This window comes from Crocuta crocuta, unplaced genomic scaffold (assembly GCF_008692635.1).
Source record: "Crocuta crocuta isolate KB4526 unplaced genomic scaffold, BGI_CrCroc_1.0 scaffold788, whole genome shotgun sequence".
Lineage (NCBI taxonomy): Eukaryota > Metazoa > Chordata > Mammalia > Carnivora > Hyaenidae > Crocuta > Crocuta crocuta.
Window position 1 is genome coordinate 731,897 of NW_027530636.1, and position 12,688 is coordinate 744,584.

The following is a 12,688-nucleotide window of genomic DNA, read 5'->3' on the forward strand; positions in this document are numbered from 1 at the left end:
CAGGATGCTTGGGCTGTGTGGGTAGGGGTTATTACTGTCTGCTGGTGACAGTTTCCTGCTATCTAATTACCAACTGGAGAAGTGATCCACCAGACAACGGCGCTGCTTTCCAGCAGCTCACTCCTGACCCTGAACTGCCTTTACCTATAAAACTGGCCACAGCAAGTAAACTTCTGGTTACCTATGGAATTTGCCTCTAAGTTCCTTCCAGGAAATTATTTTTCTCAAATAACAGGATGCTTATGAGTATTTCATGAAATTTTGTATGCCAATGGTGGGTGCTCAGTAACACAAAGTTTTTCAGAATCAACTGACCACAGTTCTGTCTATGACTTGGAATTTGCAGCTTTGGATCTTAGAACTGGAGCAGAATTGGAATTCTTTTCCTGGAGAACCCTGCCCCTGACCTTGTGATGATGATGAGAGCAGGGTCCTCAGGCCTGTCCTGGACCAGTGCATCCCCTTTCTTTAGAAAATGCACAACTCCTACTTTGCTAGGGGTCAATACACCAGTCCTGCCCTCCTGAGACCATGGGTTAGCTAGTTTTTAAGGCACTGCCTCAGGCTCTTTGCTGCCCATGCTTATTATAGCTCTAAGGCAGAAGATACAGGAATATAAATACTTGTGACTTAAACTCTTGCAATGTCTTCCCAAATTTGCACTTTCCACAGTGCAAATCCTGTGGAGGGCCCTGGTTTGCAAACTGATGTTCAAAATATCAGAATGGAGTGAAGGGCTACAAGGGAGGCAAGCCAGCAGTTGAGGGGGAGAACAAGCATGTATGAGGGTAGTGCTTTGACTCATATAGGGGCCAGGAGCAGTTGTTCTAAGAGGAAGGAGGAAATCCTGCAGAGTAAGGGAAGAAAGGTGTTTTGGGTAGAAAGAGGAGCTTGTGCAAAGGCCCTGACTGGAAGAGAGCCGGGCATACTGAGGAAACTGAGAGAAGCCATGTAGCAAAAAACAGGTGGCTGTCTGAGTAGGCTAAGTTGGACTCTGGAAGGGCAGCAGAGACCACAGCCCAGTAAAGGGGTTTGGATTTTATTCCAAGTATATCATGGTTTAAAGATAATGCAATCTTGGTTTAGGAAAGAACAGGCCTCTATCCCTAACATCAAAAGAAATCCACATGGCCAAAATGGAGTCTCTTATGCTAGGCCTTGTCACCCAACTGAGGCTTAACACCTAACCTAATTGCAGTTTCAACCTGCCCCAAAGATACAGTCTTATCAGGTCAGTCAGGAATTTTCTGGTCAGCACCAATGAGATAATCTGTCACAGGGTCCTTCTCCATTCCCCAAAGGAAAAGGAAGTCATTTTCATGATAAGACCCTGTACTCTTCTCTGTCAGGGAAAGTGACCTTCCCCAGAACAGTCTTCTGTTTTCTTTTGTTGATACCACCTTGCCCCATCCTCCTTCCTACAAAAACCTGCCATTTTGTACAGCTCCTGGGAATATCTCTTTACTTGTTAGATGATGGGATGCTGCCTTTCATGAATTGCTTAATAAAGCCAATTAGATCTTCAAATTTACTGGCTGAATGTTGTCGTTGTTGTTTTAACACCAGTAAAGTGAGTAAGGGCTGGTTGCGGCAAGTGCATATGCTGGGCTCTGGGTCTTCTGTAAACTAGTCCTGGGGGCTGAAGGGATAAGTAAACCATTAGCAAGCCGGTGTGGTCTGTCTTCTCCCAGCACAAAATAAGAAGAGACAACTCCAGGTCAGAGGCAGAGTAAACAAGCCAGGCTTCCCACTGATTTTATCTCTTTAGAAAATGAGATTCTATTTTTAGTTATTTAACTAACTTTGCCATACTCAACACCGTGTTACTAATTAAAGAAAGAAGAGTCTGGGGCCTCCTGGGTGTCTCTGTCTGTTAAGCGTCTTGATCTCATCTCAGGTCTTGATCTCTGGGTTGTGAGTTAAAGCCCTAATTTGAGCTCTGTGCTGGGCATGAAGCCTACTTAAAAAATTATTTTAAAAAAGCTTTCTTTTACTACTTTTTTGCTCAAGATTCCCACACTGGACACTGATTATGAAAAAGGTCACACTCAGCTCTTAGGAATGACTCTGGTCACATAGAGCAAGTACCATCACAAACCCTCTGCTGTGGATGGAGGGCACATCTGGATGGAGGGGAAAGTTCCAGGTCAGGGGTTCGGTGGAGGCCAAAGGCAAAAGCTCCCAGAGCCCTCAGGGTTCCCTGTTCCCGCTCCTGGGGGGGACCCCACTCACCTCTGTTACATAAGCAATAAAAGTATAATTGAAATTGATCCTCACCAAGAATGACTTTGGAAGCTTGAATAGTGCAAAGGTTCAAAACACTAAATCTTTTTCATGACCCGTAATATTGTCATTTAGCTCAACGATACAGATCAGTATATTTTTCTAATAAAGGAAACCACAGGCGTATTATAAAACCTATTTGCACTGTACCAGAAAAATTAAAGGGGGTTGGAACTGAGTTTGGAAATATGGACTATTGACATCTTCACTGAAAAATCAACACATTCATTCTTCCAATAGACAAGTTCATATTTCTACCATAATTCATGGCTTTGGGGTTAGGGGCTTATGAGACTATCATTCTATTATCAGAGATACTCACAGCAGGGGAATATGAGTCCATAATACAAACATGTAAAATTATCTGTTCATTAGTTATATTTAATGAAATTTATTAATGGAACTTTATTACATTTATGGGAACACTTTGCAGGTTATCTGTGAGGCAGAAGAATAATCAGTTTATGAGGGCTAATGTGTTCCTGGGGGACATTTGATTCTACAGAGTAGTTAGTATGCCTGCGCTCCTCACCTACCACAGATATGAGCTCACTGTCCTCAAAAGCCATGGTTGGCAATTGCATATTTTCATGGGAATTCAACCCGGTTGGCAGATCTACTCCCTGCCACTTGCTGCCTGCTTCCATCTCACTAGTAAGTTGCTGGTTCTGCTCAGGGCAACACACTTGGCTAAGTGGCTGTGGTCCCCAGCTTCCCTTTTAGCTAAGTGTAGCCCCAAGCTTCAAGACCAGCCACGGAGCCATCGCAGGGTGCATGATTTCTGCAAAGGCTGCTTAAGGGGCTGGCCCTCTCGGAGGAGAGCTATTTTGCCTGCTTCGGCTGACTCCTCACTGCCACCCGGTGTGACTGTGACAACTGGCATAACAGGGGTGGAGCAAGAGGACAGAAGGAGCTGTGGCCCCTCTGTGGAGCGAGCTGTCATGTCAGCCTTGAATGACCTACTTCACTGATGGGAAGGAGTAACCCTTGTGTCTTTTAGCCACTGTGCTCAGGCCTCTCTTACTAGAAGCCTAAATAATTTGGATGGTTTCTCTCTCTCATTACGAAAAATCAGGATATGCAACTCCTTTTTTCTAGATAACCGAAGTCTAAGAAAGTCTTTAAAAAAAATGTTTGTTCATTCATTCATTCATTCATTCATTCATTCATTCTTATACCAACCAGTGGTCTTCAGTGGGCCAGAGACTACAGCCCAAGGAGATGCCAGAGGTGCCCAGCTGCAGCTTTTGACCGAGTCTGAGACCCCACAAGTATGAGCAAGATCTGGTCTCACTCTGAGCCACACAGTTTAGGCATCTTTATACCCCAGATGCAGGAATATGGGTATATATTCAACATGGTTTCTCATGTGGTTTCTTAATCCCAAATGGGACTAGACAACAAGCCTCTCCTCTGCTCACTCCTTTAAGGGGCCCAACAGTTTCTCACCATGCTCCTTGGAACAACTCAAAGTATAAGAAAGATTGCAGGTGGGTGAGCAGCCTTTAAGACACTGGCCTTATTAAGACATCCATTAACTTTATGCGCCTGGGGTCTCTGAAGTGGGAATACACACCCCAGAGATGATCAAGGCAATTTACTGGGTGGGGACCAACCATGAAAACTTCCACATACATTGATATCCAGTGTCTAAAATACAAGAAGCAAACAGTATGTTATTCAGATTGACTGTAGGGACGTGCTTCTCCTGCTCAGAGTTCCTTCAGACGGGCTAATCAGACCATACCAGAAGGCTGCCAAAATGTTTTTAAATTTTCAGGAAGACTTTTTGAAGCATGCATTAACTTTTATTACTGTTACCAATCTTCATTTGCTCTTGTCCCTTCCTGCCTACAAGCATGGTCCTCTCTGTTAGTCATCCTCCCTGCCAGGAACAGTCTGGAGGTCAAGTGATGCTGATTGAAAATCTTGTTGGCATAAGACAACGATAGCTTATTTCTTGCACATGTCACATTCTGATGTGGGTCAGGTGGTTCTTCTATAGGAAGTGACTCAAATCCAAGCTCCCTCTATCCTGTGGCCTGACCAGGACAGACAGGGAAGGGAAAACGTGGATGAGCATGTTAGCATGTTTTAGCAGTAAGGCCTGGCAGTGGAGAATATCACTTCTACAAGCTAAAACTCCATCACATGTGCCCAAACCGACTGCAACTGAGGCTGGGAAATGTACTTTCCTTGTGTTTCCAGGGGGAGAAAATGGGATCTATGGGTGTATAACCAGTTTCTGTTGCAAGACACCTTCTTACACTACTCTGTTTCACCAAAGCATATCCAACTTCTGACTCTTCCTCCAGATCTGCTTCCAAGTAGCTGGACTGAAAAATAAGGAAGCCTCATATGAATATAAAAGATTATGGTTGCTAATGGTTTAGAAACTCCCGGAGAACATATTGCCATGTTCAACAAGGCTGTTTGTCCAACAATGATACAAAGAGGCAAGGTGGCTGGCTGGAGGCTCTGGCCCTAGAGTCTGAAGATCTTGCTTTGAGAGCCTACTCTCAGCTTTGCTGACACCTGAGCTACTCACTCTCAACAGGTCACAGTGTGCACACCTGAGCAACGGCTGTTGCCTTTCACAGGGTTGAACTGAATTTCACAACGAAGGGGTTGTATATATTCTTAGCCAGAACTTGGTGCTCTTCATACATTCTGAAATTGCTCCTGCCTAGGTCACCAGGGATCCCCTAATTGCCAAAGCCAACAGATACCTTTTAGTCTTTATTCTCCTGGAGCTTTTTACTGCATTGCAACTGAGACCATACATTTCTTCTTTCCGTGTGAAACCCAACTTCTTTGCATTCTGTAACCCTTTGGGTTGTCTATGTCTGTCTCTAATGGGTGATTCTTGGTGTTTTGTAGGCAATTTATCCTCCCCTGGACCTCAGACAGCAGTGTCTCAAGGCCCCAGTCCCGGCCTGGGCCTCTCCCAGTGTCCTTGTTCCAACAGCTAAGCGTAAATTGATGACTCCTCCATTTAAAGTTTTAGTCCAGATCTCAACCTTTGAGCTTCAATTCCTGCAGTCAACGGAGTGTAAAATATCTCACCAGGAAGTCTCACAGACACTGGGAACTACACATATCTAACACAAACCCCTGGTTCTTCCTGAAACCTGCTCCTCCACCTTGTTCCCTAGCTCAGCTGGGACTACCCCTACGCCTCCTAAGGGGAGCGTGTGGGATCATTCTTAATGTCTTCCTTTCTTAGCGGTCAAATCTTGCCAGTTTTACCTCCTAGATATTTTTCAAATCTACTCCTGCATTCCAATCCAAGTGCTTTTGCCCTAGTTCAGGTTCTCATTATGTCCCATCAGTTTCTCATTATGTCCCTTCTGTTTTTTATTATAACATCTGCTTCTGACTTTGTCTCCTCAACTCAGCCTCCACACAACTTATCTAAAACTCAAATCCTGAGCCCCAGGCTACTGTCTTCAATAAAGGAATGGAAAGGGTATCTGCTCATGAACCTCTGCCAACTGTTGCCAAAATGCAGGTCCACACAGTTCCAAGAGAAGCTCAAAAAACTGAACACAACAGAAACAGACTAGGGAGAGGTTGGGAGGTTGGGTGAAGTAGGTGAATGGAATCAAGACGTCCAAACTTCCAGTTATAACATAAGTAAGTCACAGGGATGAAAGGTACAAAACAGTCAATAATATTGTAATAACTTTGTACAATGACAAATGGTAACTAGACTTATCATGGGGATCATTCCATAATGCATAAAAACATCAAATAGCTATAACATATACCTGAAAGAATAGGATACTAAATATTTCAATTAAAAAAAATTTAAAAATCTGGACTTTTTTTTAAGAGAGAGAGCGCATGAGCTTGGGAGGAGCAGTGGAAAGGAGAGAATCTTTTTCTGTTTTAGAGAGACAGAGAGAGAGCACACACATGAGTAGGGGAGGGGAGTGGGGGCAGAGAGAGAGGGAGAGAGAGAGCGAGAGAGAGGGAGGGAGAATCTTAAGCAGGTTCCATGCCGAGCACTGAGTTCAACACAGGGGTTGAACTCACGACTATGATATTATGACCTGAGCTGAAATAAGGAGTTGGATGCTCAACCAACTGAGCCATCCAGGCACCTCTGGACTTTTAAAAAACATGAAAACTTCTCATTTTTAAATACTGGCTGCTAATCTGTGTGGTTCAAACAAACACACAAAAAAATCTCTGGACTGGATTAGCCCCCCAGGCAGCTAGGTGGTACCCTCCATACTGAAGCCTGACAGCCAAGCCTGTGCCCTCTGCAACCAGACCCTGGTTCTGGGCTAGCCTCATGGCTCCTCAGGCCTGCTTTGAACCTCAGACTCTACTAGCAACCAAAGGTTTACCGTCTCAAGCTATTCTGTTTTTCCAAGATGACTTTTTCAAATTTCAAAGAACATTTTATGTTCTTACTGCCCAAATTGACTAAAGAATTTAAAGTTTTTATTAGCATAAAAATATAGTGTTTGTTCATTCTTTCGAATGAAATCTGGCCATGTGTAGCAACATGGATGGACCTTGAGGGTGTTATGCTGAGCGAAATAAGTCAGGCAGAGAAGGACAAATATCATATGTTTGCACGTATAGGAGGATTAGGAGGAACTTGACGGAGGAACAAGGGGGAGAAGAAGGGGGGAAATGGTGGGGGAAAGGGAGAGAGGTAAACCATGAGAGACTCTTGAATGCTGACAAAAACTGAGGACTGATGGATGTGGGGGGGAGGGGGGGTGGGCATAGAGGAGGACACTTATGGGGATGAGCACTGAGTGTTATGTGGAAACTAATTTGACAATAAACTATTTGTAAAAAAAAATAAATAAAAAAAATAAAAACTAAAAAAAAAAAAATAGTGTTTGGAGAGGCCTTGGTGCTAGACAGAGCTGTCCTTCTCCAAGCACAGCTTCTAAGTTGATTAACCTCCCTAAACTTTGGTTTTCTCATCTTTAAAATGGGGATAAATAATAATGTCTACTTCGTAAGGCTCTCATGGGTGTTAAATGAGATAATATACATATGGGCTTAGCCTGGAACTTAGTAAAAATGTTAAGTGACATTAGCTACTATTCCTATTAATTATAAATCAACCTCTCTTTCAAACCGCCCAATTTACTCTATAAAATTACCTTTGGCTATAACTAAGGTAACTTATGGATTAAGCAGACACCTGCAGCTCAGAACTAAAGAAACTGCTCCATTTTAGGTGGATTATCCAAGACAGCTTTCCACACAGGTAACTGAGCAGGGAGCCCCTGCTCTTGATCAGATATTAAGCACTTTTCCTTATTTTGAGATTAGGCCACGAAATGTGACTTTTTAATCTTATAGTATAAAAAGCCTGCCAGTCTTTGATATGGTGGTGACACATGGAGATTCTTGGTGAGGCTGGTGCACAAACTGTGTGATGTGCACTTTCCAGTTCTTACATTTTGTAAAAACTTATGAAATCTCTGTGATTAAAAGTTTTAGGCCTTCTAGAAGGCAAAGATTGAATGATTTTTTTAAATCACAAAATTTCTCATTTCACTTTCACAAAAATGTGTCAGGGGCACACGTGGAGAGAAATGAAGGCACTTCGCATCTGGGAATGGACACTTCTTCTGTCGGTGGAAGAGGTCAAGAGACTGAGTTTGGGGCTGTAAAAGGTGTAGGTTCCCTCAGAGCAATGTTTCTAACCTGTCCCTGTGGATTTCTGTCCCATCCTGTGCTCCTTTGTCTGGGCTGCTGCCTCACATGTGTCCTAGTAAGTAACTGTCTGTGCCCACTGGCAACCTGTGGGTTTTAGACAAACCTCTGTGCTTCCTTTACCAAAACTGGCAACAGGAACAGCTTCTGGAAGCATGAAGTGATCGTGCAGAAGTTTAGAAAGTGTCAGCAGGGCAAGAAACTGAATCCAGAATGTCTGTCCTGTGAAAAATTCCAACCTGTCAGGGGTTGTCAGGGTCAGGGCAGAAAGTGGTGTGTGAGATGGGGAGGCGAGCAAGTAAACCATACATTTGATGTAAAAAGCTCAAGAGCCAAAGGAAAGATGCAAATCAAGTCCTATGAAAGCACAAGGAAGGACAGGTTTCTCCCACTTGGAAACTGGGGATGGTTTCGGGGAGAAGGGGCATAAGAGTTAGCCTTAACGGAGAGGTGGGGTGATGGTGGTGGTGGTGGTGGTGGTAACAATACTGTGTCCACTATCACTGAGTGGTTCTCATGTGCCAGGCACTAAATGCTGTGCATGACTAAATAATCCTTATAACAACCTTGAGAAAGTCATGCTTATCACTGCATTTCACAGGTGAGAAAACTGAGGCCCAGAGACAGGGAATAACCTGCCCCAAATAACTCAGCTAGTAAAGGAGCAGAGTTAGTTCTTGGCCCGGGACAAGCAGGCCTGGGGATCAGAGCTCTGAATACCTTCAGCAGAAGGGGCTGTGCTCTAACCATTGTGTGTCTCTGAGGACAACCACCTTTGCCCATGGAGGAGGAACACGTACATGAGAGCATTCAGTGTTGTTGGTTTTCTGTCTAGTTCTGATGAATTTCTCCCTACCAGCAAAGGTGCTAAGCAGTCTCACTGCTACCTGAGTGGTTTGTGTGAGAAAACCCACAGGGAACTGGTCGTGTCCTGAGCATCTAGGTGCTCACAGCTAGCCCAGGAACGAGTCTTGTCAACAGTGACCCCCAGGGCACAGTCTTTGGCACCAGAGGACAATCCCAGAAAGAACCAGTCCTTGGGCTGAAAATGCTCTTTCCAGCCCAATGTGTGCTCAGTACGAAGGCTGAGGAGAGGTCTTGTCTGAGACTGAGCCAGGGTCATAGGAGGGGCAGGTAAGCTTGACACAGAGGAGGCAAGCCCAGGCCTGCCTCTCAGGAGGCTGGAAGCAGGCTCCTTGGGGGTGGGGGTAGGGTGGGAGAGCAGTGCTGGTCTAGCCTCCTGCCTGTCCCATAAAGGCCTCACTTCCACCAGGCTGCTGATGAAGGGATGCACAGGAGGGACAGGCCGGAAAAGGAGGGACAGGACATCCTCCCCCAGAACCTGTATAGGTGCGAGTGCCAGGCCCTGCAGCAGCCATGGACATGCCTCTTATGATCCTGGCTTCAAGGAGCCCTCATGTCCCCTTGGCTCCCTTTTGGAAAGGAAAACACCAAATCAGCCCTAAATTCTTCACCCTATCACTTCCAGAGGATTCTCTTTTTAAGATTTCTGCTGAAGCTTTTAACACAACCAGAAAAGTAGCTCTCCATCCAAGAGCAGGGAGGTAGCTGCTGTCACTTCCTGCTACTTGTGTCAGAAGACTGCATCACACCTCTCCCTGGTCCTCAACTTCTTCTGTTCCTGTCCCCAGGGGATGCTCCCAAGAGGTACACTCACCCAGGAGGCTGCTAGATGAGACTAGCCCATGACTGCTTTCTTCTGGAATGGTGCCTTTGGTCAGCTGCTCATCCCTGGACACTTTATGCCTCAGGAGCTGGGATTCCAGCTCCCAGATTGCTGGGCACTTAGGGGTTAAAGCAAAGGGCCCCATCTTGCTTCCCTCTCTCTCTGACTCATGTCCCCTGTCCCTTAGACCTCCATGTTGAAGACTTTCAGTGGCTCCTACCTACCCCCTGGCATCACATCCCAAGCCATCACTTTAGTTATGAAGCCTTTGTGCACAAAGTCCTTCACAACCTGGCTCAGCCATCCCTCTAACCTCACACAGGGGCATGCTCCTCCTCAACTCCCAAAGCTCAAGGACGGGCACTGATCATATTCCAAATATGGGGCCCGATGCTTGGACTTGGAGTTTTTGGTAGGATAAATAAAAATCCTTCATTCTAGTCACGCCAACATACAGTTTGCAGAAACCTGTGTTACACTGTGCCCCGACACTGGCTCCTCTTCTCTGAATGCCCTCGCCCATTTTCACTCATGAAGCTCATACTCCTTGATGCCAGGCAATGTGTTCACTTGCCTGTTTTCTTCACCAGCTGTCAGCTCCTTAAGGACAAAGAACAAGTCTTCTCGAGCTTAGCATAGCACCTGGCACGTGGTAGCAATGTATCAATAAATTGCCAGAAGTATTAATAAGTAAATGACAAGTGGTGTGATCACCTCCTATAATGCTCTCATTCTGAGTAACAGTAGACTCACACAGCTCTATTCCACATGTAGGAATAAAAAATGTGCTTGCAAGGGATACTGGAAGATAGCTCTCAGGGCATGGTCACTACAGCATAAAGGGAAATAGCAGCAGGGTTGTTTGGCTGGCTCTTGCTTTTCAGAAGCAGGAATGGTCATCTTTTACTGCCCCGCAGAGCTGCAAGGTTTCCCTGAGCAGCCACATTCTAGTCTTGGCTAGTTGACATCAAAGTCATGGGGCAAGTGGAGTGGATGAGGACAAAAACAAACAGGAGATAAGCTTTCCATATCTTGCTTATTCTGCGGAATGTTGATGTCTGCATATTTTTGTAAAAGAACATAAAATCACTTTGGCAATAAGACTGCAAGCCCAGTGTACAAACAATCACAGATTCTCACCGACACATTTTTGGAGACTGGTGGTTATTTTCTCCTTTCTATCTTCCACAGACCCCTGTGTGATAGGTTTAATATAATTTCTTGCCTTTTGTTTTCCAGGTCTCCAGCTTCAGCTCCACTCAAGACCCTCTATTCCCAACCCACTCAGGAAATATTTATTAGGTGCCTAGAGCCTGAAAGAAATGCACTGTGCCAGGCTCCACAGGGACAAAAAGCAGAATTAACACCGGCCTTGCCCTTGAATAATGTGGTTCCTGAATCACTGTAGGATTAATATATCCATGAATCAATCTTCCTCCTCCAAGCCTCCTCAGTAACCCAGTTTATATACTAGCACTGGACTAACCTGCCTAAACTGGGAATTTCAAACCCCAAGTCAAAAGTTTTCTATGATGGGTTTCTGTGTTGCACAGAGGGTCAAATCCAAATTCCTTAGCTTTACATGCAGACCTTCCACAGCCTGGACCACCAGAAATGGAGACAGGGCTCCATTTTTCGGTACTCCCCAAATTGCTCTCCAAACTCTCAGGGACACTGCCATCGACTGCCCTTTGATCTCCCCATGCTCCTGCCTGGTATGCCATCTTTCACCACCCAGGCTGCAGAAAGCACTTCGTATTTCTGCCAACTCTCTGAAACTATCTTGGGCAGTCACTGCCTGTAACGCTTTCTTCCCCTTTTTAGCCCGGAACACATACTAACCTCACGTATAAAAGACCATTTTGTAGGTACTCACGTCCTCAAAATTAAACCACAGAGTTCACAAGTAGCTCTTACACAAGTGTTTGTTGCACCTCCTGGAAACCAGGTTCCATATGGCAATGGTCAGCCCGATCACCGCATTACCTGCTGCTCACCTTCGCTGACTCCTCCATGCTCTTTCTGCCATTTTCACTGTATTTTCCACCCAAGACAGCTGTAACGACCTCAAGCTTCACCAGGTGACTCTTTCTGGTCACCATCCAACAGACTGGACTATAGGATGTCATACTCTAGAACGCAGGCTCTTTCTAACAACCGGTCACACTCCCAGGGGCTGCGGCACAGTCATACGCCCACGCATCTGGCAGAGCTGAGAAGTGGGCATGCAGAAGTCACGTGAGCAGGTCCTGGGAGGTTCCCACAGCAGGCCGGCAGTGTCTGGAGTTGCTTCCACCAATGCCATTGGCCAGATGTCTGTCACGTGGTCCCACTGAAGGCACTTGTGCAGAATGCGGGCCTATGCAGAGGTTGTGGTGTACCGCAGGGAATGAAGCGCTCAGAAGTTTTTGTTTTGTTTTTTGTTTGTTTTGTTTTCTTTTTATTAATTAAAAGGCCAGGCAAACACAGGGTAAGTTGGTTCGTTAAAATGCACACATGGGTGTCTTGGCTGCCTGAGGGATGACCTCATTTGGATGTGGGTCGCAAGCCCTGTCTTCATTTAGAACAAAGTCCCAAAGACAAAGCTTGGTGGCCGTTGGCAATAAATGGAAACAGAAGCTTCTTAGCAGACCTCCACTCCACTGGCTGGAACAATGTGTCCCACTTTTCTATAAAACTAACCAAAGGGGATGCAGGAGAATGACCACCCATGCTGCAGCTGCTGTCTAGCATGCCCCAGGCACTTGTGCTCCTCCAAGTAGCTTGTGTGCTTACTAAGCATTAATTGGATTTGTTCCTAAACAAGGCAGCTATGGATGCTGCATCAATTCTTTTCAATTTAATTGATGTCACATAAACTGTTGAGTAAAATGGAAGTATGAGTGAAATTTTTTAGATTATTTTTAAAATTCCAGTATAATTAACACAGTGGTGTGTTAGTTTCAGGTGTACAATATACAATATAGTGATTTAACAATTATATATATTACTCAGTGCTCATCATTACAAGTATACTCTTAATCCTCG

General features: G+C 45.0%; 1 protein-coding gene across 4 annotated transcripts in view; it reads right to left on the reverse strand.

The window, feature by feature from the left end:
• Positions 1-11,818, reverse strand: part of EDAR (ectodysplasin A receptor) — a 98,575-nt gene extending 86,757 nt beyond the window's left edge. For all 4 annotated transcript variants that reach the window (XM_077768560.1, XM_077768559.1, XM_077768558.1 and 1 more), the window contains exon 1: positions 11,659-11,818. In XM_077768560.1, coding sequence (XP_077624686.1) covers positions 11,659-11,790 — 132 coding nt within the window. In that variant the 5' untranslated portion in view covers positions 11,791-11,818. The remainder of the gene's footprint in view (positions 1-11,658) is intronic.
• Positions 11,819-12,688: the final 870 nt, after the last annotated feature.